This window comes from Pyrgilauda ruficollis, unplaced genomic scaffold (genome assembly GCF_017590135.1).
Source record: "Pyrgilauda ruficollis isolate IOZ18807 unplaced genomic scaffold, ASM1759013v1 scaffold3, whole genome shotgun sequence".
In the NCBI taxonomy this organism is placed as follows: Eukaryota; Metazoa; Chordata; class Aves; order Passeriformes; family Passeridae; genus Pyrgilauda; species Pyrgilauda ruficollis.
The window spans coordinates 13,749,725-13,776,647 of NW_024524377.1; the positions used below are offsets into that span (position 1 = coordinate 13,749,725).

The window sequence follows — 26,923 nt, forward strand, 5'->3', positions numbered from 1 at the left end:
TCCTTTGAGTGACCTCAGAGATCACTAGATAACACAGACCATGCTGATGCAGATAGTCCATGACAGTGAGAGAGTAATTGGTAGCACTGAGGCATCAAAATTTGAGCCCCAGAAGTTAATTGGAGTGAAAAGGAGTGATGGTATCATCTTCCCTGTGAAAATCTTCACCAAGGTGTTCATTGTAACATGTAGTAGATGCCAGGGAGTCACTTCTCACTGGGTGTGTCCTAGAACCCTCCTAATTCCACAGTGCCAATTAATTCTGGGCATTTATAGCATGAGTGCCTTGCAGCGTGGTTGGAAGCAGAGCTATGCAGCCAGCAGCATTTCAGGCTGTACAGTTCACCCAAATTCTGAAGATTCATATAACGATCTGGTGGTACCTAGGGGTGCAAAATCATGGATCAGTTTACGTACCATGGTGGTGGAGAGTGAAATGTCCCTGATTTGTCAATGCTGCAAATGTGTGCTCACAGTGAAAATACCCACTCAGATGCTGTTTTGTTGGACAATCACAGTGCGAATAACTAACAAGAGAGCCATGAGTCATTGGGACCTGTGCATCCCCATGTGCCTCTGATCTGAAATGCCCAAACAGATGTCTAAGCTTTTTTGAAATGCTTAAGAACATCTGGCTAAATCCAGGGAGCACCAATCGGCTGCATCTTGTCAGTGCCTAACTGCTCAGCAGCCTGCCAGATGCTGGTAGCAGCAGCCTGAAAGCACACACTGGAGGCTGAGCTCACTCTGGCTGGATTTGTCCTGAGGCGACCCCTCTCTCACAGAGATGTTACCCACACATCTAAGTTTTCAGACAGCATCAGAAGTCACACGATTACAAGAATTGCTCAGGAAACATTTTCATTGATGCTCAGAACATAGTTAGACTCTGCATCAGCAGCCAGAGAGATGCAAATAGCAAGCAAGAAAAATTCTAGCATAGTGTCAGAATTCAACCATCTCTTTACTGAAGGATGGGAAAAACTTTGAAGATACCTGAGGGGCAGAGCCCTGCCCTCTGCAGGGGAAGCCCCTACTTGCCACTGTCAGAAACCAGCCAGCTCTTGGCAGGTACCTGCTGGTACAGGAACACCTCTGAGCAAAGCTTGCAGTTACCCAAACAAAGCCTCTCTCTCTCTCTAGCTGTCTTTCAGAAGTATGTTAAAAGACTGCCACACCTAAAGCACCCAGAGCTGAAACTGGGGAGGAGATGAGTTCAGAGCCCAGCCTGGTGCCTCCCATCCACACCCCAGTTCCCTGCTCTCTTTGCTGAGGAAAACCCAAACTATTGTTCCCAGTTTTCCGAGCTCAGTTCCACCCTGCCTGCTCCAGGCAGAGCAAACAGTGTCATGGGGCAGTTTGGGGACATGGCCTTCTTGGGAAGGTAGAAGAGAGCACATAATAAGCTGTGCTGTGGGTTTGGCAAGGAAGCCCACTGTGCCCTCCACTTTAAAGCAAAGACCAGATGGTGAGAGGTGCTTCAGGAGCAGGGCTCCTGTCTGTCTCTAATCTCAGCCAGGAGCTTCCCAAAGAGGTTGCATCCGTGCTTGCCCTGCTTACCCCTCACTCTGTCCTTGCTCTTAATCCTCTTAGCAGGTGGGGAGGTGGAGAAGCCAGGACGTCCCTCCAGCCCATCAGTGCCCTGTGCAGTTTGTTCTCCAGCAGTGGCACAGGCTGGACAAGGTTGGCTGGTGCAACTAATAAGTCTGTTGAAAGCATGGAGCTCGACTGCATGTTGCAGATGTGAGTTCTAGCAAGGCCCTTGTGATGCTAACTGCTTCAGCAGTATCCCACTGAGCACTGTGCAGGGTCCTAAAGCACAGCTGGCTCCTGCTGATGGCCCAGCATCATATGTCCAAGTGCTGCTGCAGTGCTATTATGGCAGCATTTGGGACATACTTTACCACCCTGAAAAATTCTAGCACAGCATGGAGATGGGCAGAAAATGCTCCCTCTGCCATTCCTTAAGCTATGCACGCCTTGTCTATGTCAGAAAGGGCTCTCTGAGTACCTCATCCTTCATCTGGAGCAGGTAGAGCTGATCCAGAGATGAGAAAGAAGGGTGACTGGAAGGCTAGATGCCACAGGCTGCAAGGAAAGAATGGGGAGAATCAGAAGACCAAGAAGAGACTCAACAAAGGCCTCACTGAACATCTTCAGCAATCCACACATGGCGTTAACTCCCAGAGACCTGCTGGGATGTAGGGCACAGTAGAGATCTGACAGAAGTTTTCTCTGCTGCAGCTGAGCAACAGCAGCATAATTGCTGGTTCAGATATAATGAAGTCAATTGTGCAACGGCTGCTGCATCGCCCAGAGCGTGTGCCCTGGTACAGAAACAATAAAGCTAATTCCAGATCTCGCTACAGTCCTAAGCCCTGAATCACAGGGCAGTGGCAAGAGCAGGGAGGCACTCCCCGGGACACAGGCAGCCATGCAAGCCAAGCCCCAACCTGCGAGGCTAAAAGGGGCTGTCGGACAAGTTGGAGCGAGCTCTTTCTCAGGCACAGCAGGCCCTGGGTGAGCAGCCTTCCTGGCTCAGAGCCAGCTGCCCTGGCTGCCGGTGTCACCTGCCTTTCTTCATGTCCTGGGAAAGGCAGCTACACACCCACGGGAGCAAAATAAAACCTCACCTGTCTAATTGCAGTGACTTCATGTCAGAGGTCTGAGCATGCCTGGTGTGAACAATCTGCCTCCAGGCGGGTGACAGAGGCACTGAGCGTGCTGAGGTGGCCCCTTGTTCTCAAGGAATATCGGTGTGCATTGCTGATGGGCTTCTGTGGAGGTGCCAGTGATGCTTTTCCTCTTCTCCATCAGCTCTCAGAGCTGGTGATGGCACAAGCAGTGCAGGAATACCTGGAAATAGAAGTGCAATGAATTCTGCAAGGCTGTGTGATGGTAGGAACTCCTGGAGGGTTATGGGTTACCCCAGAAGGCTGAAGGGGCTCTCCATGCACCAGACAGAAGTGTAGGCATGGTGATGTCTTCATGCCCAGCCCTTTAGGCCTTCCTGTCTTACAAGTTCTCAGAACAGCAACAAAGCTGTGGCCAGCTCTGTCGCAATGCCAAAGACTGTGAGCTGGTAGTGATGGGGCAAGAAGCAGCCACCACTTCCCCTGCTCCCTGCCTTGCCTGTGGGACTGCAGCTGAGCCCCTGGGCAGCAGAGGGGACATGGCAGATTCATGTGGGGCAGCTCTGCAGATGCACCCCCTCCTCTGAGGCACATACATCACACCCAGGTGGACCAGTCCTGAACCCACTGGGAAAGGAAATAATTCCCGTCACAGAAGCTTCTTGATGACGGCCCTGCTGTGCCCTGGCTTTTGGAGAGCAGTTGAGCATCCCGTGGCTGGAGAGATGTCTGCAAGATGTTTTGTTTTACAGTAGAAGTGAGTTGTATAATAATGCAAACAGCTTGCTGGCCCCAGGGCAAGCCAAGGGCAGAGCTGGGCCTGGAGAAACTAGCCTGGAGTCTGGGGCATTGCTGTAGAGTTGTTAAAAGTGGAAAGGAGGTGCTGGCAGCTGGCCAAGCACTGTTGGATGTCAGAGGGAAACAGTTAATGTGATAAAAGATGCATTTAATAACTCTTCTGGGTAATGGCTCCCAGGGTGCTCCTGCCAGGAGCTGTTTGTGTGCAGAGAGAGTGTGATATTGTGAAACAAGGGCCGTCATCCCTGCTCCTCCCAGAGCCTGGGGGCTGGGAGCCACTGGCCGCAAGCCACTGGGCTGACACCTTGAGTCCAATGGACATCTTGAGGTTGTCTGGCTCAAACTTGTATCTGAGAGCTTCCTAGCAGAGTTAAGCCAGATGATGAAAGGCTGTGCATGCGAAATAGCAGCTATTTGGCTGAATTCCCCTGTTGCAAGGTCTCGGAGCACCAATCTGCTGAATTTTCATGCTTAATGTGGCCCTCCTCATTAGGACAAGCCACCTCCAAGCACCCTGAGCACCACTAGGGCTGCTGTGCCTTCCCTGCGATGGTGTGGCCTGGACAGCGTGACTCTTGTTCTGCCACTTAATAGCCTGGCACCGGACACATTCTGGAGAGCTTTGCCACCTCCCAGGCAGGAGGATGCAGAGTCTGGCAAGGGCTGGGCACCAAGCACTCCTCCATATGTTGGGGCACCCTAAGCAGCTTTATTAGGCGCTGATTAACATGGAAGACCCACTTGCCAAGCAATCCTGGTTTCAATTATTGAGACGACAGGTCTGCTCAGGAAAAAAGGCAGGGAAGGCTCGCTGAGAGGAGGGTGTGGTGCCCGGGAGGCAGCCGCGGGAACCCACGTGCTGGTTTGCAACAGTGAATCATCGGCAAAGAGCTGCTGGGATAGTGCAGGGATTCCTGCCAGGCACCCCTGGCTTCCAGGGTTTGATCCAGGGTCTTGAAATTAATCCCACACTGCCGCTGATCAAGTGAGAGGGTGGCAAGAGGATGTGCAGAGTAAAAGGTGACAAGACTGCTTCTTCCTAAAATTCTCAAATTAATTACTTCAAGCAATTTTGTTGTAATGTTGCCTTTTAATCAGACAATTCTTAACCATCTCTGAGATTTAATTGTCCCCTTCAATAGTTGCTACCCTACCAAGCTTAGCATTATCCCAAATTTTTCTTAGTAAACATTTCTTATCACGGTGGGCCTTGCAATCAGCCCTGGGGGTCCCCACTGCAAAGGCTCTCAGCAGCACAGCTCCTGGCTAACAAGCACACCTTCCCTACTGATGCCTCTGGTGCAAAACAGGCTGGCTTGGCACACCAAGACAAATATTCAAATAAAATAAATATAGGGGCAACACAAAGAGTAGATCTGGAAAGACCATTGGCAGCAGCTCTGAGCTTCCTTCATCTGTGGACACGGAAAACTGATTGGTTGGCCCCTCTTCACAGCAATGCTGTGATTTATGCAAACACTGTTAGCATTATCTCCTGCCAGCTTCCAAGTGAGGATGTCATACCAGCAGTGTTGATCTGAATCAGCCAGACATATAATCATGCTGAAGGTGATGACAAGTTTACAAAGCAACACTTTCCTTGCCTGAGACAAGGATATGAGTAGTAAATACATTTTTCAGTATTTAATTCTCTGCTGATAGAATAAAAATAATTCTTCTGTTATTTCTTTCTGCTATTATCAGTAATCTAGAGTTTTCTGGGTCAACCAGTTTATTTTCTTAATGACTGGAGTGATTTCTGTTCTTCAGTCCTTTGGAATTACTCCAGTTTTCCCAGCTCAGTTAAAAATTGCCATCAGCAGCTCAGCAAGACCCTCAGTTAGGCCCAGTAATGCCCTCAGTGTGGGCCTGACAAACTGCAAATGTTGATTTCAGCAGGTAATGTGTTACATGTGGCTATGTTACAGATGGCATCCAAACTGCAGTCTTCTCTTTGCATCCACAGCAAAACAGCACTCTCTCCAAGGTTCCACTCTTGCACTGGTAGTTAGGCACCAAGGGCTATGGAAAGCCACAGAAAGCTGCTTTCTGGCATTCTTTTTTTCTCTTTCTCATTTTCTTCTCATGCAAATGCATTTGCTCCATCTCCTTTTTTATTTGTCCCTGCTTGGCTCACTGTTTGCCTTTGAGCCATGCCTAGGTGAAGACTGGCTGGGCGTGTAGCTGGAGGACACGGTGAGGACCAGACAGCCTGTGACCTCAGTCCTACCAGGCACTGCAGAAAATCCTGGCCAAGCCAAATGAACATGGAGCTTGGGAGAGTGTGGGCATGGACATGTTGGTGTGCATGAGCAAAATCACGTTTTGCTTCACAATAGAATTCTATCCTGTCCAGTGTCAGCTGGAGCTTCTGCTCCCCTCTGCTTCCCTAGCATATGGAGGGGGTGTGTGGTATCAGTCTATTCATTATCTTTCATCTCCCTTCCCTTGGGATCTGATCCAGGCCGTGCAGCTCCCAGCTTCCCCGTGGATGAGTTTGGGGTGTTCTGCTCCTGTGCCCCACAGGGTTATCCAGCCCAACCTGTCACCAACCACATGCCAAGGATGTGGGCAAAACCCTGCTGCCATGAGGCTCAGCTGCTCCCCGGGCCTCATCATGGATAACCTGTTCAGTCATGGGCTTCTGCCATCTCTGCCAGCCTCTGACTCTGTTGATTTTAAATCTGCAAGCACCTCGGTTTTGCCTGTGTTTTGGCTGGGGCAGCATCCCCACTGTCAGCACACGCAAGCATCCCTGCAAGGCAGAGCCTGGGACACACAGCCTGCCTCTGTCACATTGCTAAATCTGGCTCAAAGTCATTGCCCTGCTTGAACGAAAGTCACCCTGGCATTGCTGTTTCTCACTTCTCTGTTCTGCCATGCAAACTAAGAGCAGCTGCATGACTTTGCCTCCCTCAATTGTCCCCAGTCTCTAGAAGGTACAATTCTAAAGCAGTCAGCTGAGATGAGAAGAGAGGGGACAAGGAGATGGGCAGGTGGCTGACAGCCTGGCCCCCAAGACAAACATGCAGAGCATCAAAAACAGGAAGGTGTGAAGAAATTAGCTGTGCAGGGAAGTTAGGCAGGGTGGACAGGGCTTTTTGGATGAGACAGCAGGACTGTGAGTAAAAGAATCAATGCAATTTTAAAAATGGGGGTCCTGCTCAAGCGATCTCTTCACCAGCCCCGTGTACTTGGGGGCCCCCAACCTGATGCAGCCCTTTCAGGGGTGAGCAAGTCCTGGAGCTCCCACCGATCCCTTTTCAGGGGGCTGCACCGGCACTGTGGCCGTGCCAAGAGATGGCCAGCATCGCCATCTATCCTAGAAGCAGCCAGGCAGAGGAAGGTGGCACAGAAATGGCACCCAGGAGCCTGTCTCACTCTGCTCAAACCCTCTCACTCCACCCTAGTAGCTTTGGCTCCTGCTTCTTCCCTTCTGCAGCTCCACTCAAGAAATGGGGACCTTCCCTTGGGAATGGGGAGAAGAGGAAGGAAGTTGGCTGCATGTGATGAGGGGAGCAGCAGGCACACGACTTGCTGAGCACTTCTTAGCTCAAAAATTGCCAAGAATACAATTTTTCAGTATGTAATTGCCAGTTTTGTTAAGGCTATGAAAGGGCTTGTGTTTTCATGTGCAAATCAAAAGCTGAAATGTTGTGCAGTGCAGAAAAAAAAAATAGCTTAATTTGTGGTTTGCATAATAATATATCATGGGTTTATGATGCAATTCTGTTGGCTTCCTGAGAGATTGGGTAACCAGGATAAAAATATTTGGTCCGTTGGCGTCCTGCTTTGCTCACCCAAAACGTCTTTCCTCAGAAAGCCTCAAGAGTATTTCATGAGCATTTTTGAGACCCTGGAAAGCTGAAAACAAGCTTGCAATAGAGCGATCCCCAAAATTTGTTTAGAAATAAGGGTCTTCTTGAGACACACTCAAGATGCCTGTGCTTGATTTGAAGCTGATGTGAGCACCAGGACTTCAGGCAGACCTAGGAGGAAAGGGCAGGTGAAGAGGGCAGGTGCTGCAGCTGAAGGTGTGAGGCACCAGTGGGTGATGGGCTGCTGCCAGCTTTGAGTAGAAGAGTGCCTGTGGCAGGTCTGGCATGAGGTGTGGCTGATACACATCTTCTCTCCTACCAGTGCTGTGGTGGGCTACCGCCCAACTCTCCACCGCCTCCCTAAGAATATTGGGGATGTGTCAGTCCTCCTCAGTCCATATCCTGATCTCAGGGTGTGAGGGAAACTCTTGCCATGAAGGCATCAGCAGTGTGCTCTCCCGGCTCCACACTCACAGCCAGCCTGTGGAGCTCTCTGCTATCCCAGCACAGAGGCCTCCCCAGCGGTGTGCACAGAGCGAGCTGAGATCTGTCATCTCGGGGGCCTCCTTGTCCTCGCATCAGCTGCAAAAGTCAGGGAAAGGAAAGCAAGGTGCCAAGACTCGGCTAGGTGCTGGTGGCTCCTCCTCGCCCTCGCAGCCGCAGGACGGGCTGCGTGGGAAGCAGCCTGTGGCTCCATCTAGTGCCCAGGCCGGCTCTGCAGCCAGCGCTGCGCAGATGGGCCCAACCTTGGCTACAGGCAGGGAGCTCCTCCCTGCTCGTGGGCAAACAGGGACAGGAGGACAGTGCTGCAGCGGCATCCAGGGAAAAATATCCCCAGGGGCAGGAAGGACTCCAAGCCGTTGTTCAAGGAAATCATCAATTTGCTGTCCAATGGCAGGGGACAGGTCTCCCATCCCTTGGAGAGAGAAATGCCTTTGGCACATGAGATGATGCCCTTGGCATTTCATCCACCCCAGGCACACGACTCGTGGCTGGGGAAGGCTCTTCTCGAGGATATCTGTCCTGGAACTTGTCCCTGAGGAGTGCTGGGAATGGCCTGTCTCAGACAGGCCTCCTCATTCTGCCAGGCTTCCCAGTTAGGGATTTATGGGAGGTGAGGAAGCTTCCAGCTGTGGTGTAGGTGTGGCAGTGCATCCAAAAAGCTCTGACCCTGCAAAGAGATCAAGCTCCCTCCTTCTCCCATCCGGGCCGCAAGAGGGAATCACAAATCTCCGTGGCGAGGACACATTCAGAGGTGCAGGTGAGCCAGACCGCCCAGGGCCCTGAGAACGGGCGAGCACAGCCCCGCTGCAGCAGCTGTCCAGGCAGGGGCCATGAGCCACAAAAGTCAGCAACGCAGCTCCGGGGGTCCGGGCACCCTGGTGCTCGGGTGGCGCAGCTCCCGCCTGCCGGTGCCACAGCGGTGCCACCACAGCGGTGCCACCACAGCGGTGCCACCACAGCGGTGCCAGGCGGCCCGGGCTCCCGGCAGGGCTCTGGCAAGCTGCTCCCCGTCACGTCCCCCGCCCCGACAAAGCGCTGAGTCACCTCAGCCGTCCCCTCCGGCCGGCTCCTCCTTCCCGGCGGGACCGGCCGGGCAGCTGACTCGGCGGGAAGCCAGCGGCACGCGGCGCCGGGGCTGCCCCGGGCTGCAGCCGTGCCCCGCTGCGGTGCGCTGTCAGCGCCGGCACCAGCGGGACGGGCCAGTGCCACCGCACCCGCACCTTGCTGGCGCTGTCCGGGGCCCAGGCGCGGCCCAGGGAGCAGAGGAGCAGGCGCGGGGACGAGACGGGCATGAGGAGAGCCCGGGGCTGAGCGGGCCCGGCCGGCGGAGCGGCCGCGCTCCCGGCTCACGCGCCTCCCCTTACGTCACTCGGCGAACGGCGAGGACGTGACGTCAGGGGCCGCGGTTGGCTGCGGCCGCCGCCCGTCAGCAGCGGAGCCGCCTCAGGCCCGCGGTGGCCCGGGCGCGGGGGACGCGCGACAGCGGCCGCGGGCGGCCCGGGCGGGCGGGGAGGGCTCTGCGGCGGCGCTCAGGTGGGCACCGGGGCGGGACGGGGGGAGCGGGGCGCAAGGGGCCGCCGGGGAGAGGCGAACCGTGGCGCACGGGGGGAGCGGGGCCCGCGCTGACCCTCGCCGTGCTGCCACCGCCGCCCCTCCCGGTGCCCCAGATCCGCTGGCCGCAGCCCAGGGCCGCCCGCCGGTGGCGGCGGGGCGGGGTGCGGAAACTTCCAGCAGCAGCGGGTGGCCCCGGGAGCGCCGTGTTTACGGCCGGGCCGGGGGGCGGTGCCAGTGCCGCGGTGGTGCCGGTGCCAGCGCCAGCACCGCCCTCCCGTCAGCTGGGACCCACGGGCCGGGGGCGAGTACCGGGGGCGGGACGGTACCCCGGGGGGTCGCGGGGGGGCTGCAGCGGCAGCGTTCTGCTCCTGTCCCCCGCCCGGAGCGGGTCGGCCGATGGAAGTGTCCCGGCGTGCCCGGCGATGGGGACGGTCCCCGCTGAGCCCTTAATCCGCTCCAGCCGCTAAGCACCTTAGCGCGCTGCGCCCTGCCGCTGCCCCCGGCCCCGCCACTGAGCCCCGGGGGAAGCGGGCGGGGAGCGGCCCCGGCAGCGGGGACCCCTTCCCCCTGCCTGGGCAAGCCGGGGTGACACGGCGGGACGGCGCTGCGTCAGCAGCAAAGGGTTCCCCGACTCGGGCTGTCGGTGCTCCCAGGTGGCCGAGGAGTGGGCAGGGTGCTGGGGAGCTGGGCACGACGTAGCACTAAGTTGCTTTCGGGAGGCAGTGGGGTGGCCGGGGCGCTAGAGAGGGCAAGCAGCCTGCCCTTGCTGTCCCACACCCAGCACTACCAGGCTGTGCCTGTGGAGCCCTGACTTTGCCTTCTCCCCCTGCAGTGACCCCGTGGGACAGCTCACGTCATGGTCGACTACTACGAAGCGCTGGGGGTGAGCCGCAACGCCACCGCTGAGGACATCAAGAAGGCGTAAGTGTATGGCAGCGTGCCTCTGCCTGAAGGCAGAGTCCCCCAAGCCACCTCCACCTGGTGCCAGCGAGGCAGAGGCTCGCTTCGGGGCCTGTGGGGACAGGGCCCAGCTCCAGAGGTGACAATTCAGCCTTTGTTTCCATTGTATGGATGCCAGAGCGGGGTTGGGCTTTGCTGCCATACAAAGGCATCTTTTGGTGGGGTTTGGTTCCTTTCTTCCTGCAGTCGGCCTGGGGCTGGAGGCAAGTCTTGGTGGTGTTTGGAGGCTCCCCTCTCTCTGTGCTGGAAGGTGCAGGGATGGCACATGGTTGGGGCACAGGCACTCTGCTGGCATCAAAGTCAGGGGGCTGGAGGTCACAGAGTGAAGAGCAGCATGTCCTGTATTAGGGATGTGGGCCCTGTGGGCAGGTGGGTGCTGTGCCCCGGTACTGCTGGGAAGCTGACAGAGCCTCCTGAGTCTCTGCAATTCCTGCCTGGTGCCCTGCCCATGTGCTGCTGCTGTCACTGGGGTGAGGCATTGCCTGAGGGGAATGCCAGCAGATTGCTGTCTTGCCAACAGGTGGCAGAGGTCCCTGTGAGGGGCTTCCCAAGAGGGAGTGGGAGAAGCTGAGAAGCATGGGTTAACCTTAGCTAGCTGCAGTGGGGAAGAGGAGGCTGCTGGTGCTGTCCTGGCCCCAGGGGCCCCTAGGAACCCCTGGTACATTCACACTCACAGTGGAGCCCATGAAGGCTCCAGAACAAACCCGTGAGCATTGTCCAGAGCCATTGATGAGGGCAGCTGAGGTGGGCACACATTGCACTGCTGTGGTTGTGCTGCAGTTCTGGAGTAATTTCTGTTTTGTTTGTTTAGTCTGTGTGTATGCATAAATATGTATATATCTGTATATATGTGTGTGTTTATATATTTATTTATGAAAACACATACTCTTGGACGGAAGAACTAGTCCAGGAGATCCAGTTCAGTGCCTGAGGCTGTAGGGTGCTGGGTGAAGCGGGCTTGGGGTGCCCCTGCCCACAGGCTGGGAGGTGCATGCTCAGGTGGGGGTTGCTGACCCAAGGGCTGCTGTGTGCCCATCACTGCTCCTCTGTGCAGGTACAGGAAGGCTGCGCTGAAATGGCACCCGGATAAGAACCCAGACAACAAGGAGTATGCTGAGCAGAGGTTCAAGGAGATTGCTGAGGCGTACGAAGTGCTGTCGGACAGTAAGAGGCCACAGTGATGTCTTGTGTGTGTGTGTGCGTGTTCACACTGGGATGTCCTGCTTCTGGGCTCACCCAGGTTGCATCCCTGGCTGTCCCCAGGAGGCAGTGGGTCCCTGCAGCTTTACCACACAGCTTTTGGGGCTTGGTTACTTCCTCATGTCTCCCAAAACAGCCCTTGGGAGAGATGCTGAGCTGTTGACATCCACAATGGGCTCTCCCCAGTGGGCCTGAAGCTTTTGCATTCTTGCCCAGTGGTCTTACTTGTGTTTGGGTTCAGTGCTGGGGTGGCAGTGTTTTGTGCCAACCACCTCCTCTTGCTCCCTGCTGTTCTGCACCTCCCTTAGTGCAGGGAGAAGTGTCAGTGCTCCTGTCCCCACCTGGCAGCCTCTTTTCTTCTTCCAGAGCAGAAGCGTGACATCTACGACCGCTATGGCAAGGAGGGACTCATGGGAGCAGGTGAGTAGGGCTGTGGGGGTTAGTGCAGCTCTGGATACATCCTTGTCTGAAGACCCAGGGTGGGTCAGTGCCACCAGGGCTCCCCACCCTCCAGGGGAGATGTCATCCAGGGCTCCATTTGACATTGAGTGTCTTCCCTCCAGCAGGACCAGGTGGCTCCAGAGCCAGTGCCGGGGCCCCCGAATTCACCTTCACCTTCCGCAGCGCTCACGACGTCTTCCGGGAGTTCTTTGGCGGACGAGACCCCTTTGCTGAATTCTTTGGTGCGTGTGGGGCAGGGAAGGCTGGCTGTTGGGCATCTCTGTCTGTGGGGCAGCTACTGAGCTTGGGGATAGAGCTCACGGCTGGCCCTGGCAGAGGGTCCCCACATCTGTGCCCTGTTTCTGATTCACCAAGCTGATGGGGTAATGATGATGGGGGGCCCTGCCTTTCAGATGACATGATGCCCTTCTCTGAGCTGCGAGGACCTGGCCCCCGGCACCATGGGGGAGGACACTTCTTTTCCCCCTTCCCAGGATCCTCAGGTAGGAGATGCTGCCATTCCTCCCAGCAGGGGAGTCCTAGAACACCATGTTCCCCTGTGCAGAGTCTGTCTCCTGCCCTCTTGCCACCCATCCTGGCACTAACTTTGTTGCTCCCTTCTCTAGATTTCTTCGCCTCATCCTTCAGCTCTGGTGCAGACGCAGGACTGGGCTTCCGCTCTGTTTCCACCTCCACCACCTTTGTTAACGGCAGACGCATCACCACCAAGAGGTGAGGGCACCGCCAGCCCACCTTGCTCCCACAGGCTTCCTTCCATCAGCAGGCCTCCGACCCTGCAACTTCCTGCTGTGGGGCACTGGCTGCATGACCCTTGACCGTCCATCTGTTTGTTTGTCTGTCTGCAGGATTGTTGAGAATGGGCGGGAATGGGTGGAAGTGGAGGAGGATGGGGAGCTGAAGTCGATTCACATCAATGGTGAGAAGGGGCACTAGAGACTGAGTTGTTGAGCTCTGTGTCCTTTCCCTTTGGGGTGTCTGGGAGGTGCTGCATCCAGACTTTGTTTTGGACCAGGGTTGGCCCTGGTTTGGAGCTCTGTTCTGCTCTGAAGGATTGGTGGGGTGGGCTGGAGGTGCCAGGGCCCCACACCAGCTTTGGGGAACTGGAGTGGACACCTGCCCCTGTCCCCACAGGTGTTCCTGATGACATGGCGCTGGGGCTGGAGCTGAGCCGGCGGGAGCAGCAAGCCTTCCCCAGGCCACGGCCCCCCTCACCGCCAGCACCGGCCCCACACCAGACCTCGAGCTCCTCACCTGTCTGCCTCTACACGGATAGTGAGGATGAGGATGAGGACTTGCAGCTGGCCATGGCCTACAGCCTCTCTGAGATGGAAGCTGCAGGGCACCACCAAGCAGGTGGGCACAGCCCCGGCTCCCTGTCGGCAGCGGGGGGCAGCCACAGCAGCCCGTCCTCCACCCGCAGAGCCCGTGGTGCCCGGGGGAGGCTGGAGCAGGAGCCGCTGGGGGCCAGCAGTTCTGCTGCAGAGGGGCACGAACCTGCCCCCAAAGTGAAGCTGTGGCACTGCCCCCTTCTCTGAGCGTGGGGCAGGGAGAGGAAAGCAGGGCTGGAGTCTCACTGCTTGGAACTCAGCTCCTGCCTCCCCTAGCAAGGGAGGGGGGTGTCTTTTGCCCTGCCTCCTTGCTCAGGTGAGCGGATGGCTAGTGGCATCCCAGCGCTGGAGGCTCCCAGACTTGGAGGTAGTGGCTTGAAGAGGAGCCCCCTTGATGGGGTCCCAGGAAGAGAGGCAGCTCCCTGCCCTAGCTACTGGAAGCGTAGGGGGCCCGTGGGCAGACATGCTCTGGCTGTGCCTGCCCCTCTCTCCCTGCCAGCCCTGCAGGTGGCAGGGTCTCCAGCAGGTGCCTCCCTGGCTGCAGCCTGTCCTTGCCCAGGCTGCAGGGAGTGCTGAGTTGAACTCCCCTCCTTGCAAGGAGGGCTGTGCACATAGCCTCTGCTTGGTGCCTTGTGTCTTGTCTCTTCCCTCTGGATGCTGTTGCTCCTGCCTGTACTCCCTCCTCCTCTGTCTCCTTGCGGACTCTGCCTGGTCACTCCCTTCCGTATGCCTTGCACACCCTCCAGGGCACTGTCCCTCCTTGCTTCCCACAGCAGCAGTGACCCTCCGTGATGTTCACAAGTGTTCCTACCCTCTTCATTGCCCGTAGTTCTGCCTTGGCTGTCTTCCTCCTCTGCCTGGGACCTTCCTCCCTCCATCCCTGCCTCTCCCCAGCCCTTGGCCGAGGAGGATTTCACAGGTGCTGTTGTGTACCCCCCTCCGCTTGTCTCCCCAGGTGTGTTCTGAGGCTGCTGCGCCCGGGGACCGCGCACGCCCACTCGCCCACGAAGGTTCTCCCAGCCAGGACTCCGCTTTCTCCCTGCACGGCCACCCCCTGCCACCCCCTTCCCCAGCACCCTCTGGCTCCGTGGGATGCGGTGAGGGGGGGCATGACAGGGCTTGTGGCTGAGCAATACCTGGGGCTGGGGGGAGAGGCCCTGGGCACCACAGGGTGGTGGAGAGGGTGGTGATGGGGGTTGCTGTAGATTAGGCTGCTGGCTGTATGCAGCGAGGGGCAGCATGGCTGGGCTCAGCCAGCAGGGCTGGGCTCTGCCCCCCTCCTCGCTGTAGCCCCCCCTCTCTACCTCCCTTCTGCTAACAGCTGTCAATAAACCTGTTTGCAGTAGCTTCTGCCTGTGGGGACTTTCTGGCTGGGGATGCAGGGTTCTCATCTTTGCCTGCAGGTGAGCCCTACTTGTCTGGCAGTTGCAGAGTGCAGGGATAGAGATGGACAGATGCCACATTTCCCCCCTGTGCCATCCCAATACACACAGTCGGAGGCCAGGCCTGGCTGCAGCTGCACAAACGTGACACAATAACTTTATTCACATCAAGATACAAAATTATAGTTCTCTAGAAATTTTTCTTCTGCTTGAGTGACTAGGCAGGGAGCACACAAAGGGGACCTGGAGTGGAGCTGGGCCAGACTCCCCTGCACCCCATGCTCCCCCTGACTGTGGAGGACCCCTGCCCCCACTTCTGCCCCCCACATGGGTACAGGAAGAGGGCTAACGCAGAACTGACAGGTTGGGGAGTCCCCCTGCCAGTTCCCAGCAGCACCACCTGGTGACCCCCTCCACGGGGCTTAAGGGCCACAAGCCCTGTCGCCTCTGAGGTGACAGTGGGTGTGATGGGGTTCCTGCACAGAGGGCCTGAGGTCAGTGTCCTTGGGGAGATGGGAAGGGGCGCCTGGGGGCAGGGGAAGCAGAGCCAGAAGCACAGACACCATTTTACAGGGAGAGCAGCCCCAGAGGCTGGTGAGGAGAGTGCGAAGCGCAGGGCTGGGAGCAGACAAGAGGAGGAGGGAGGGCTCCTTGCCATCACTGTGGCAGTGCCTTCAGGATGGCGTTCACTTCCTCGGCCACAGCCGTCAGTGCAAACTCAAACTGGTCCTGCAGGAGCACAGCAGGAGACATGAGAGTCCCTGCCACCTCAGCCCCAGGGGTTATGTATGCTCCTGTAGAGGGAGAGGATCCCCACTTTGGGGCGTACCTTGGTCTGCACCATACCAGGCCGCTGATCTCGGATATGCTCCAGCGTAGCAGCTATGTCTATCTCCTTCACCCCTGGGGCAGAGGGAGAGAGGGCTGCTAGGAGGGGAGCTCACAGGCCAAGCTCACAGACAGGGCAGAAATGGTGCCTCCCTGCACCTACCTTTGGCCATTCGGTTCAGGACCATGTCGACAAGGATGTACGTTCCAGTCCTGCCTGCACCGTCACTGCAAAACACAGATGCTTGGTCCAGGGGAGCTGGTTCCAATGGGACTGGTCCCGGGCAGCAGGTCCCAGCCTTCAGTCACCCTCAAGCCCAAATGCCCCTCATCCCCTGCAGTACCTGCAGTGCACGATAATAGGGCAGGAGCGACCCCGGTAGCACTTGTTCACCTTCCTGCAAGGATAAGAGAGAACAGATCAGTGCCCTGCTGTGCCAGGGTCAAGGCTGTGCTAGGTGTCCCTTGCTGTGCTCAGTGGGGCAGGGCAGCAGCACACCATGATGTGGCCCTGGGGGTCCCGCTCATGGCTCCTCCTGCCTCCACAATGGTGCTGGACATGGGATGGGGACCACGAGTGGAAAGTGGCCAGGGCAGGGAAAGGAGTTCAATTCCTCAGGTGCCCAGCCTGGGGAGGGGAGCAGTGGCAGGACCCCCAGGGAGCGGCTCTGGTCCGGTGGGGCGTGAAGCTGGGGGCCAGGCGCCGGTGGGGCTCCTGGCATGCTCCATGCAGCAGGCACGGCTGCCAACGATCACTTTTGTGACTATGCAACTGGAGCCAGATTACTAGCTGCAAATCACAAAAATGACGCCGGCAGCTGCGAGAGAGAGACAGAAACAGACAGACAGAGAGAGAGAGAGCGTGAGCGGGACTGAGAGGAGGGCGACATGCTCAGAGACCCCCCTGCTGCCCTAGGCTGGGTCCCTTGCCCCACACAACCCAGGGACAGTGAGCAGCCTGTGCCTGGCAAGAGCTCACCACCTCCAGGGACCTAAAGACCTGGGCAGGCAAGTCTCCTGGGAGCAGTCCTCAGTCCTGCCACTCTTGCCCTGGGCTAGCTGGGGATCCACCACTGGCTATAGGGCATTGGGAGCAATGGGTCACAGCCAGTTTAAAGCTGGCTCTGGGGATTCCTTCTTGTACCTATGGCTGGTGAAGGTGCCAGTCAATGCTGCCCTGCATGCCAGCTCAGGAGAAGAGCACTTTTCCCACCCTCACTGTGAAGGCTGGAGAGCCCTGGCAATGTCAGCCAGAGGTTTCTTGCCCACCAAACTCTCTTGAGCCTCATCCCAAGTTGGCCAAAACCTGTATTTTCTGCTCTCTCCCATCCACGGCAGCTCCTAGTCCCTGCACCTGGTCGATGCCATGGCCCTGACCCTCATCACCGTGGCAGCAATGTCCTCACCTCGCCCATCAGCAGCCTGCATTTGGGATCACCGCTGGCTCCCCAAGGGCTGGCACGGTGCCAGGTGGGCGCTCACCTGCGGAAGTCGAGGAGGGGCCGGGTGGTGGTGGGGATGCCCTCGGCAGGCCAGCTGAGGAAGTGGAACTGCGTCAGGGTGCGGGTCTCCTGCGACTGCACGTTTTTCAGGTAGAAGCTGCGCACCAGGAAATCCTCGCACCAGATGTGCTCTGACACCAGGTTCACCTGCCCAAGTGAGGCAGACCGTGGGCACCAGTGCCAGGCAAGTGCTGCACTGATGCTCAGCGGGACAGGGGCTGGAGGATGCTCCATGCCCCAGGCCACCTGCCACACTTGCCTCATAAATGTGGTAAAGAGAGGAGCCTTCATCTGGCCAGTAGCGGTCACACTGCTTGACACTGTCCTCGGCCAGGGGGCTCAGCATGACAATGACAGTGCAGCCATGTTCCCACACCATCTGCAGGCAAGGCAAGGGGAGTTTCACTGCTGGGGGACAGCCCAGGTGGGAGGACAGTAAAGCCCCTGTGACCCATTAATGTGGGCAGCACACAAAGGGACCCCAATGCGCTGGCACAGCTGTGTGACACTCACCTGCCAGAAGTCAGCAATAGTGTGGGACAGCGGCCCCTGCGTGGCAATGTACGCTGGCATCCGTGGGTCATGCTCAATCTGGAGCAGGAAAGGGGTATCAGACTTCACGCTCTTCGGCCAGGGTTGGTGACACTTGAAGGAGTAGGGGGATATTCCAGGGGTGATAGGAAGGTTGGGAAGGGAGATTCAGGTGCCCCAGCCAGGATGAAAATGGGATTTAACAATTGCTTGAGGAATGGGGCAGCACAAAGCTCACATCTGTAGCCCTGAGGGATGTAACTTCAGTCCAGCTCCATCCCAGAGTGAAAACCTCACCTGGGCTGGGCACATCAAGGAGCAGGGTGGCAGGGCAGGAGCCCCCAGTGATCACTCACGATTGGACTGGCATTGATGAAGTCACTGCGGGATGGGTTGCTCTCTGCTTTCAGCTTGATCCGCACGTGATCATCTGGGGGAACAGGCCAGGAGACTTGGTGAGTGGCTAGAGGAGCTGCAGGCACACTAATGCTGCAACCAGTCATGGCCCTGAGCATTCCCATGCCCCGCATCCTGCTCTAGCAGGACAGCTGGTCCCTGAGGCTGATCCCTGGGGCAGGGTGGCTGGGATGCTCACAGGGCACATAGTCAGGGTTGCGGTTCTTCTTCAGGTTGGCTTCACTCTGGGCAATGGAGCAGATGCTGGGCTCAGCTTGGTAGGCACAGAGCGCCTGCCACTCCTTGGCCAGCCGGTCCCGGTTGCGGAGGTGGTCCTCCATATAGGCCTGGGGCAGAGGGGCAGGAGTCAGCCCAGCAGCAGAGGGCCAGGTGCAGGGCTGGGGAGGGGGCTGGCAGCCCTCCCTCCAGGCTGGCTCACCAGGATCATGTGTCCGGTGGAGATGTCCATGTTGGACTGGACGGGCTCCTCGCACCAGGAGGGAGTGCTGCTGTGGGAGCTGGGGCTGGGCTGCGGGGCGTCGCTGAACTGGGACGAGACACTGCTGACCCTCGAAGTCTCCGCTGGTGCCGCCGGTGCGTCAGTGCGGCCAAAGAGAGACTTGGCGGCCATGTGCTGGCGGCACAGCTCCTGGGGAAGGCCAGCACAGCCCCGTCCCTTGGCCACCGCGCCGCCATAGGGCAGCTCCGTGCACCCCGAGCGATGCTGACACGCGGCAGCGACGCGTCCTGCGGGGTCCCACATCCCGCAGGGCCCTACCTGGTACTCGAAGGTGGTGTCAGCAGCACCCTCTGGCCCCAGGGCAGCCAGGCGCTCCTTCTCCCGCTGCTTGGCGTGGCGCCGGAGGCAGAGGGCCGCAGACACCGCGATGGCAATGACCGCCACGCAGGCCAGGGCGATGAAGGTCAGCAGCACCGAGTGGAAGCCATCCCCAAAGCGGGATGGGCGTGAGTAGGCAGCAGCCTCATTTCTCTGGGGACCAAGCCAAGCAAGGGTTAGTTAGCATGGGGCTGGGGGCAGAGACTCTATTCTGCTGTACATTTGGGGTTGCTGGGGGTTAAAACAGAGCAAGGGCTCTTCCTTCCCCTTCCTGAGGGTGCTGATTTTCCCAGCACCCTCAGCTGGGACAGAGCTGGTATCACTGGCGTGAGGCAGAGTGCACCCTCCTATCTGTCACATGGGGAACTGCTACAATGGTGTCCCTGGAGCTGGAGGAGCTTGGCCAAGCCCAGGTAGCAGTGACTTCCTGCTTCCAGCTCTCAGGGCTGCTGCCTGAGGCAAACCCAGCCTGGACTGCCCTTCTACAAGGCAGGCAGTAGCCCCTTAGAACTCTGCTTCCATGACCTCCCTCTGCCCAGCTGGAGATCAACAAGGGCTGAATTCAGCCCAAGGGGTTAATGGTGTAGGGTAGGCAACTGCAGCACCCGGTGTGCCACTCCCAGGGGACTTTCCCAGCTGAGGCTGGCTCTCCCCTGCAGCCCCTGCTCCACAGCAGAACACTGAGGGAGGCAGGGTGGGCAATATGCCAGCACTGCTGGTACCATCCCAGCTGTAGTAGCTAGGGGACAAGTCCTCCCTGTCACCCTCCTCAGTTAGGACACAGAGCAGCCCCTGCCACCTTGCAGGTAGTGTCTCTAGGGCTCCTTCCCTGTGATTGTGGGAGACACTCCAATCCATGCCAGTCCCATGCTGGCACAGGATGTTGCTCAGGCCTTGCTGGACAAGACCTTCCTGTCAATGCCTTGACTGCCTAGGTCCAGCTAGGGCAGCACAGGGATACTGGGGCATCATCAATTCAAACATCCTGTGCCCAATGAGCTGCCAGAGCCCTGCATTACCTCATTGCCACAGCCTCCCATTGGCTATGAGCCTGATGAGGTTACCGAGGGAACACTGCACCATCATCAACTACATCATCATCATCGTCATCGCCTGGGGATGTCCCCAGCCTGGGTGTCCCTGCTGCCACCTTCTCCCCAGCACCCGACTGCCACCAGGGTCCAGCCTGTCCTGCAGCCAGGGCACCCAGCAGGCCCAGCACCTCCCAGCTCCCCGGGGCACCCAAGCAGGAGCAGCCCTGCAGCCGCTGAAGGTGTCAGCAGAGCCAGGGGGGACAGAAGGGATTTCTCTCCCAAGGCCTGCCCAGGCCGTGCTGTCTCCCTGCTCCCTACATCCCTCTTCCTCAAACCTTGCACCAGTCCCACCAAGTCCAGAGCCAGGAGGGAATGAAGGAAAAGCACAAGCTGGCTGGAACTGGGAAGGTCAGTGCAGCAGGGGGCTTGCAAAGCTTCCTCTGAGCTTCATCTTTGTCATCTCTGACATCTATCCCAGTTCCTGCCACCTACCTCATCAAAAGGCATTGCCACAGACACGCTCTGCATATTACTGGTAGACACAGGTTGCCTCAGTGGCCAGGCCACCCCTACTTCATGGCCTCCTCCAAAGTTCCCCCTTCCTTCCTTCCTTCCTCCCTGCTCACAACTACAGCCACATGATAAGAAGTGAGAAATGGGGACACTGGGCTAGGGATGTGCTACACCATTTTTCCTCCTCAGGCTGCAAACACGGGAGCCAGGCTTGGTCCCTATCTCCAGCCTCTGTTCTCTTCCCCAGGAGACTGTTCCTGTGGCTCCCCAGAGGAGCATGGGGAGGGGCAACCCCTCTCCAAACATATGGTTCCTGTTCCATCCCTGCCTCCAGCTTCTTTGCCATTCTCTGGGGATATGATGGCAATTTGGCTGCCTAGCTATGGTTTGTGGGATGCTCTGGGAACATCCCAGCGCACGGGTGCCCTGGCCACAGCTGAGATGGGTGTGCAGGCTGGAGGGAGGCAAGGATGGAGAGATACAGCCTGCAGCCCCCTGGTCTTGGGGGGAAGAAAAGCCTCTGGGAATCCCTCTCAAACCACCTTCAAACACTGTGGAGCTTTTGCTTTTAAAAGAGCCAAGAGCCCTGAGCAGGATTGTGCTGCCAGGCAGTGGAGGGGGATGATGGACAGACAGGACTGGAGCAGTCTCCAACAGGAGTCCTCCAACACAGGACTGGAGTCTATCTCCAGCACAGCATCCCAAATACTGTACAGTCTCCTCTAGTCTCCAGCTGCCCCACAGACCTGTGGACAGCTCACTCACATAGGCCCTTGTACTCCAGGGCTGGGGGCTCCTGGCTTGTACCCAGTGGCAGCATCCCCACTCCCCTATCCCTGGCCACCCCAGCCCCAAGGGATGGAATCCTTGCTCACTCCTACCTCTCCCACTCCTGTTTGCACAATCTTCAGGCCCAGCTCGTGCTCCAGCTCTCCCTTCACTTGCTCTGTGGACAAGGAGAGATGGTCAGAGGCATTGCTCCCCTCCACACAAGAGCTCCCCCAGAAACAGAGCCAAGGGATAGCTCTGACAGCTGCCCACTTCAGCTCCCACTTCAGCCAAAGGCAGAGGGATGTACAGTAGGAGCCCTCTCACCTGGTCCCTGCACCCCACAACCGGGAGGCGAAGAGAGGAACAAGATCAGGGGGACTCTGCCCAACTCACCGGTCTGGCTGGCCACATCTGCCAGTGAAAAGTTCTGGGGGTTCTGCCGGATGCGGAAGGTAAGTGCAGGACCCACAACGCTGCCGGGGACAGGGGGGACACAGTGAGAGACCTGGAAATGCAGACCCCCTAGGCACCCTCGCCACAGCCCAGTCCCTCCTGTCCCTATGGCACCAGTTCCCTCACCTGATGTTGATGAAGCTGGCGGTGGAGAGGTGGAGGTGCTTGGCTAGGAGCTCCAGCAGCTGCACGCCAGCAGCCAGCCCCAGGGGCCTGTGGGGACAGTGTCAGGGTGAGGAGGGGGTGGCAAAGGCAAGGGGACAGCCCTGTGCTCCCCACAGTCAGGGAGCAGGGACAGGCAGGCTCAGGGAGTCCCAAGCACACAGCAAGAGCAGGTGTCAGGTTGGGCAGGAGGTAAGAGTGTGGCCATGTGTGGTGCTGGGGGTGAGCCGACCCCCCTTGAACACGAGTGTGCACAGAGACATTCCTGCACACACAATCCCAGCCTTCCATGCTGCAACAGTGAGCTCTGGCCTTGGTGTGGGCTGAGAAAGGAAGGCCTTGGGGTGGAACAGGGGCTGTGGGCAGGGAATGGATCAGTGGGAGTTGACCCCATAGAAACCCGACCCTACCAGAGACCCAACAGGTTCAGTCAAGCATGTGAAGCTGTGACAGCTGTTGGTGGGGAGATACAGACCCTTCACACATGCAGACCCCCTTGCATGACCCCCAGCTCTCACTTCTGGTCTGTGACGATGTAGCCATACTCGTCTAGTGGCCGCATGCCCTGTTGTGCCCCACTTCCTTTCATCTCTGTGTAGCTCTTCTTCACCACAATGTTCTTCCCGAGGTTGAGTGCATCCCCACTGTGTCCCTGCTGTGGCTCAGCCCGGGGAGCTGGTGAGGATGCTGTCCTGCCCTTCATTCCATCCCCTGGGGAGCTGCTGGCTGGGATTTTGGGGGGTGGCACTGTGGAAGAAGGGGGCATTGGTTCCTCTCCATGCTGCATGTCCCCCTCCATCACCTGAAGGGAGGAAAAGGGAGAAGCTGGAATCTCTGAGGAGAGCCTTGGGGAAATGTCTCCTCCCCCTCATCCCACCTGTGCCATGACACCTCCTCCAGCATCACCCTGCTGCAAACCCACCCGTTTCGCTGTGGGCACTTCAGGGCCAGCAACACCTGAAAAGGAGAGAGACAGAGGTCCTGCAGCACCCACCCCAAAAGGCAACACTCCCTACCCTGAAACAGGACATGCTAGCATCTGCTGTTGCCAGTCCCTGCATGTCCCATCCCTGCACCCAGCTCACCAGAGCTCTGGAGCAGCTGGAGGAGAGTGGATAGGCTGCTTATCTGCTGGGGACTCAGTTCTGGCAGCCCCAGGCCATAGCTGGCCAGGAGGGAAGCCAGTCTCTTCAGGGCAGCATCTGCAAGAGGATGTAGCATCAGGTTGGATGCTCTGCATCTGCAGGGAGACCAGGGGCCAGGGATGAAGCAGATGGAGCAGGTGGGGTTGTGGTTATCCCATGGGCATAAACCCAAAGAGAAGGGAAAGTGTGAGCCACGAGGAACTCGTGGCTGTGGGCACAGGATAGGGACAAGGGGTTGGTGCCTGGCTGGAGAACAAGGTACCCGTCTGTGCAGAGGGTGGCTGGGCAGCCAGGGGTGCTTGCTGCTCCCTCTCCTCTATGTTTCTGTAGTCACTGGGGAGCCGCAGGCTGTGCTGAAGCCTGGTGCTGGCGGGGTCCGGGCGGCCAGCTTTCTCTCTGGGCAGGGAAAGCATGCCCAAGTCCTGGAAAAGATGCCCCCCATCCACTCCTGGCTGCCCGCCATAGGAGGGCACAGGGCCAGCCCCAAAAAGGGTCTGGGCAGGGACCCGGCCCAGCAGTGAGGAGGTCTCAGAGCTCTGCCTGGCTGAGCCGCTGGGATGCTGGTGCGCACCATCCTGATAGCCGAACTGCAACCAAAACACATGTCAAACCCCACAGGTCCCCTGTCACCCCATGGTGGAGGCAGGGGGTACCCCAGCACCAGCAGAAAAGTGCTGGGAGTGCAGCAGCTCCCTGCCAATATCTACTTTTCTGCCCAGGAGAAGGCGCTCACCCCCCAGCTTACCTTGTGGTAGGAGTAGGGATTGAGCAGAGCCTCCTCGTAGCCCAGCTGGGGTGGGGAGGGCAGCAGGACGTGCTCCAGGTACCGCTGCACCAGAGGGGAAAGCAGCAGTGGTGGGGGCTGCTCCAGATGCTGAGCTGCTGGCAGGCCAGCGTCTGGGGCTAGCGGGGCTCGCCGGGGCTCGCTGCGGAGAGGCAGGAACCTCGAAGGCAAACAGCGCTGGGGTAACTCACCTGGGTAAAGGGGGAGGTCCCTGCCCTAAACCCCATTTGGGGGACAAAGCCCTCGCTGCTCCAGTGAGCTCTGCTGGCGCTGTCCTACCTGTCCCTGGCCACCGGCTCCAGCGAGGATGGCAGGCGGAGGCGGGGGATGCGCTCCATCTCCTGAGAGATCACATACTGGGTGATGCCGTCCTGCCACGAGAGCCCTGCCATGGGAGGAGGCTGTGAGACATGGAGGCAGCTTGGGAGCCGTGGTGTGAGCATGGCATGCTGTCCTGATATTCTGACCCTGTGTCCCACTCCTCCTCAGCCCACCCTGGGCCAGCAGGACCGCAGACAGCTCTAGAGCCACTAGGCAATTCTACCTGACATCCCCTCCCTGCAGGGTCACAGCGACTTCCCCCATGCTCCCCCGCTCACCTTGGGCCATGAGATGCCGCAAGACATCCTGCAATCGCTGGAGCACAGGAGATGTGACCTGAAAGTAGGGCCTGTCCTGCACGGAGCCCACCTGGCATTGCCCAAACAGCCCATCTGCAAGAGAAGGAAGAGAGCGGGACTGGATGAACAAACAGCCCGATGTGAGGATCTCCAGGCACAGCCCCTCCTTTCTCCTGCCATCCCTCCACGCACTGCACCCCAGCTTCCCCTGCAAGGCATCCCTGTACCCTTCACACACACTTGGGAAGGGAGAGGGGATCCCTGCACCCCTGCCAGCCACTTACCCTGCACACACACCTCCTGGGGGGAGCACAGCCTTCGGTCAAACAGGCAGCCTGGGACAGACAGACAGACAGGCCAGTCAGCACAGCATTCAAGGGGGACTCCAATGGAATCTGCTCATCACCAGCTGCTTGGGGGATCCCTACGCTCCAGAAAAGCGGCACAGGAATGCAATGTGGTAATGGTGGGAGGGGACACGGCTTTGTAGCCCATGGCAGAGGCTCGGTGCCAGTCTTTTCTGCCCCTCAGAGACAAGATGGGGGCTGTGTAGAAAATATGCCCTTGGCTCTGGAGAGTGGGGGAAGGCCTGGAGTTGTAAGGGTGCTGGCAGTTAGGAAGGTAAGACTGAGGCAGCAGAGACCTGCAAAACCACATCTGCTGCCCTCCTACATGTGGTACTACGAGGAAGAGATGCAACCCAGTGATACCGGAATCCACTCTCCCTGCGAGGCGGACCCCAAAGCATGGATGTAGTGGTATTGGGGGTGTGGGGTGTGTACCTCTCCAACCCCTTCGGCGGGCAGCACTCGGGCAGGGGGCGGCTTCCCCCTTCCTCTCCCCCCCCGTTTCGGTCCAAGACCGTCAGCAGCGAGACGGCAGCAGGCGATGACTCAGCCCCGGATGGCAAGGAAGGAACGAGAAAACAACCGGGGGGAGGGGAGGGAGGGGCCCGTCAAGCCCGCCGCGGGGGAAGGGGGCTAGTGGGGATGAGCGTCCTCGAAACCCCGGCACCCTCGGGTCAGCGTCCCCCGGGGCGGAGGCCCCGCAGGTGCGGGGCACAGGACCCCAGTGCCAGGGCAGACCCCAGGGACGGCGGCAGCGGGGGCCGGGCCGGGGCGGCAGGGCCGGCGCTGTCCGCGGTGCTGGAGCGGCGCAGCGCTCTCCCGCCGAGACGCCGCGCTCCGCCGGGAGGGGCGGTGGCCCCAGCGCGGGGAGGCTCCCCCGGCCAGGACGGTGCTCGGCCGCAGCCGTCCCGGCACCATTCCCTGCTTGCTCCCGGGGGCAGCGGGACCCCGCGGTGCAGCCGGATCCATCCCGGCACTCCCGGGCCGCTGGAGGACGAGGGGCGCAGCAGCCCCGGGCGCCCGGTAGTGAGTCAGCGGAGCCGGGGCCGTGCCGTGGGCTGCAGCCCCGCTATCGAAAGCGACACTCGGGTCCCCGAGAGCCCCAAGCACGGACCACACGGACCGATCTGGAGAAGAGCGGGCGCACCGGCCCGGGCGAGCCGCTCTTACAGGCGGAGGGCGGCTAAAGGGCGGCATGGTCTCGGAGAAAGCCACGCTTAGGGCCGCTGGCCCGGGCTCCCCATCCCTGCGGCAGCCCCAGGCACCGGCTTTGCCCCGGGCATGAAAGGCATCACCGTTCTGCTCCCGTCCCGTAGCTGCTGGCTCTCGGGCCCGGCGGGGCGACACCTCTACAGCCGGCGGGGTGCCCTGGGTTTAGCACACCCACCGGCCCGGGAGCCCCGGGAGAGGGGCGCCACCGGTGCCAACGGCGCACCCGCGGTGCCGGTCCCAGGCCGCCCTGTCCCGCTATCCGCCGGGGGCCGGACTCGCCGCTGCACGCCATGACAGCACCCTATAGCGGTGGCGACCGCACCGGCCGCGGAGTCCCGTGCCCCGCCACTCCCCGGGAATCTCCTTCCGGCCCTCGCCAGCCCGGGGCAAAGCCGCCCTGCCCGGGGTCGCGGTCTCACCGTGTGCGGCGGTGGCGGCGGCGACACCGTCACCCAGCTGCCCGCGGCCGGCCAGGAGGAGGAGGCAGAGGAGCGCCCGGAGGAGCCGCCGCCCCATGCTCCGCTCACGGCCGCACCATGGCGCCAATGGCGCACCCGCGCTGCCGCGGCGCCGCGCCCCTCCGCGCCGCGGCCAATCAGAAAGCCGCGCGGCTGCCCTCAGCGCCGCGCTCACGCCCCGCGCTGTCCAGCGGGGCCAATCACGCCTCGCTCCGGGGAGAGGCGGCCCAGAACCGCGCCAATCGCAGCGTCCCCGGGGGCGAGTCACGCCCCCCCGGGGGTGTGCCACAGCGCCAGCAGCGCCCCCACCAATCAGCGCACGCCCCTTCCCAGCCCTGCGGCCGCACTGGCTCCCGCGTGGGACACGCCCCTGAGAGCTGCCCAATGAGCGGCGAGCGCGGAGCCGCACCCTCGTGCCCCGCCCGGCGGCACGGCCCGGGCATCGGCCGCGGGCAGAAGGCAGCCCCCGGCCCGCGCAGGGACCCCCTTCCCGGCCCCGGAGAGCAGCTTCAGGTCTGGTGCCGGCAGATCTCTGCGCACACGGCAGGCTCGTTCCGCGGGAAACGGGCGGCCCCAGCGCTGCACGACACGGGACATCCTCCCGCCAGCTCTCCCTTAGCCGGGACCCCTCGCACCCCTCGACAAGGGATTGTGGATGGGTGAATAGGTCTCGCTCACGCTTCCAGGGGA

The 26,923-nt window shown here is 59.4% G+C and overlaps 2 protein-coding genes across 8 annotated transcripts; one reads left to right on the plus strand and one right to left on the minus strand.

Annotated features, from left to right (window-relative positions):
• The first annotated feature begins 8,935 nt into the window (after positions 1-8,935).
• Positions 8,936-14,840, plus strand: DNAJB2 (DnaJ heat shock protein family (Hsp40) member B2). 6 transcript variants are annotated; one of them, XM_041473583.1, is made up of 10 exons: positions 8,936-9,286; positions 10,140-10,228; positions 11,322-11,431; positions 11,834-11,887; positions 12,034-12,150; positions 12,322-12,411; positions 12,535-12,640; positions 12,775-12,845; positions 13,061-13,282; positions 14,661-14,840. In XM_041473583.1, exons 2-10 carry the CDS (start codon positions 10,164-10,166, stop codon positions 14,699-14,701), a joined length of 876 nt encoding a protein of 291 aa, XP_041329517.1. In that variant the 5' UTR covers positions 8,936-9,286; positions 10,140-10,163; the 3' UTR covers positions 14,702-14,840. The 6 variants fall into 6 exon arrangements, with proteins under 6 accessions (XP_041329517.1, XP_041329513.1, XP_041329516.1 ...); XM_041473582.1 differs by having other exon boundaries at positions 9,072-9,286; positions 12,031-12,150; XM_041473584.1 differs by lacking the exon at positions 14,661-14,840 and adding an exon at positions 14,213-14,602 and having other exon boundaries at positions 9,140-9,286; positions 12,031-12,150.
• PTPRN (protein tyrosine phosphatase receptor type N) lies at positions 14,785-26,312 on the minus strand. 2 transcript variants are annotated; one of them, XM_041473551.1, is made up of 23 exons: positions 26,195-26,312; positions 24,501-24,551; positions 24,196-24,309; positions 23,876-23,981; positions 23,558-23,756; positions 23,075-23,399; positions 22,753-22,869; positions 22,590-22,624; positions 22,186-22,469; positions 21,632-21,718; positions 21,446-21,525; positions 21,163-21,227; positions 18,675-18,887; positions 18,336-18,545; positions 18,096-18,243; positions 17,857-17,930; positions 17,483-17,560; positions 17,229-17,348; positions 16,950-17,116; positions 15,812-15,865; positions 15,631-15,695; positions 15,469-15,542; positions 14,785-15,368 (listed from the first exon to the last, which is right to left on the minus strand). In XM_041473551.1, the coding sequence occupies exons 1-23, from the start codon at positions 26,289-26,291 to the stop codon at positions 15,297-15,299; spliced, it is 2,835 nt and encodes a 944-aa protein (XP_041329485.1). In that variant the 5' UTR covers positions 26,292-26,312; the 3' UTR covers positions 14,785-15,296. The 2 variants fall into 2 exon arrangements, with proteins under 2 accessions (XP_041329485.1, XP_041329483.1); XM_041473549.1 differs by having other exon boundaries at positions 22,545-22,624.
• Positions 26,313-26,923: the final 611 nt, after the last annotated feature.

Excerpts from the sequence above, each read along its gene's own strand:
- PTPRN (XM_041473549.1), bottom strand. The coding sequence starts at position 26,291 with ATGGGGCGGCGGCTCCTCCGGGCGCTCCTCTGCCTCCTCCTCCTGGCC. Across the intron at positions 22,625-22,752 it reads CCAGCTGCTCCAGAGCTCTG|GTGTTGCTGGCCCTGAAGTG; the intron begins GTGAGCTGGGTG and ends TCTCCTTTTCAG. Across the intron at positions 17,349-17,482 it reads CTATTGCTGACTTCTGGCAG|ATGGTGTGGGAACATGGCTG; the intron begins GTGAGTGTCACA and ends CCTTGCCTGCAG.
- DNAJB2 (XM_041473579.1), top strand. The coding sequence starts at position 10,164 with ATGGTCGACTACTACGAAGCGCTGGGGGTGAGCCGCAACGCCACCGCT. Across the intron at positions 11,888-12,030 it reads GGAGGGACTCATGGGAGCAG|CAGGACCAGGTGGCTCCAGA; the intron begins GTGAGTAGGGCT and ends TCTTCCCTCCAG. Across the intron at positions 12,846-13,060 it reads GAAGTCGATTCACATCAATG|GTGTTCCTGATGACATGGCG; the intron begins GTGAGAAGGGGC and ends CTGTCCCCACAG.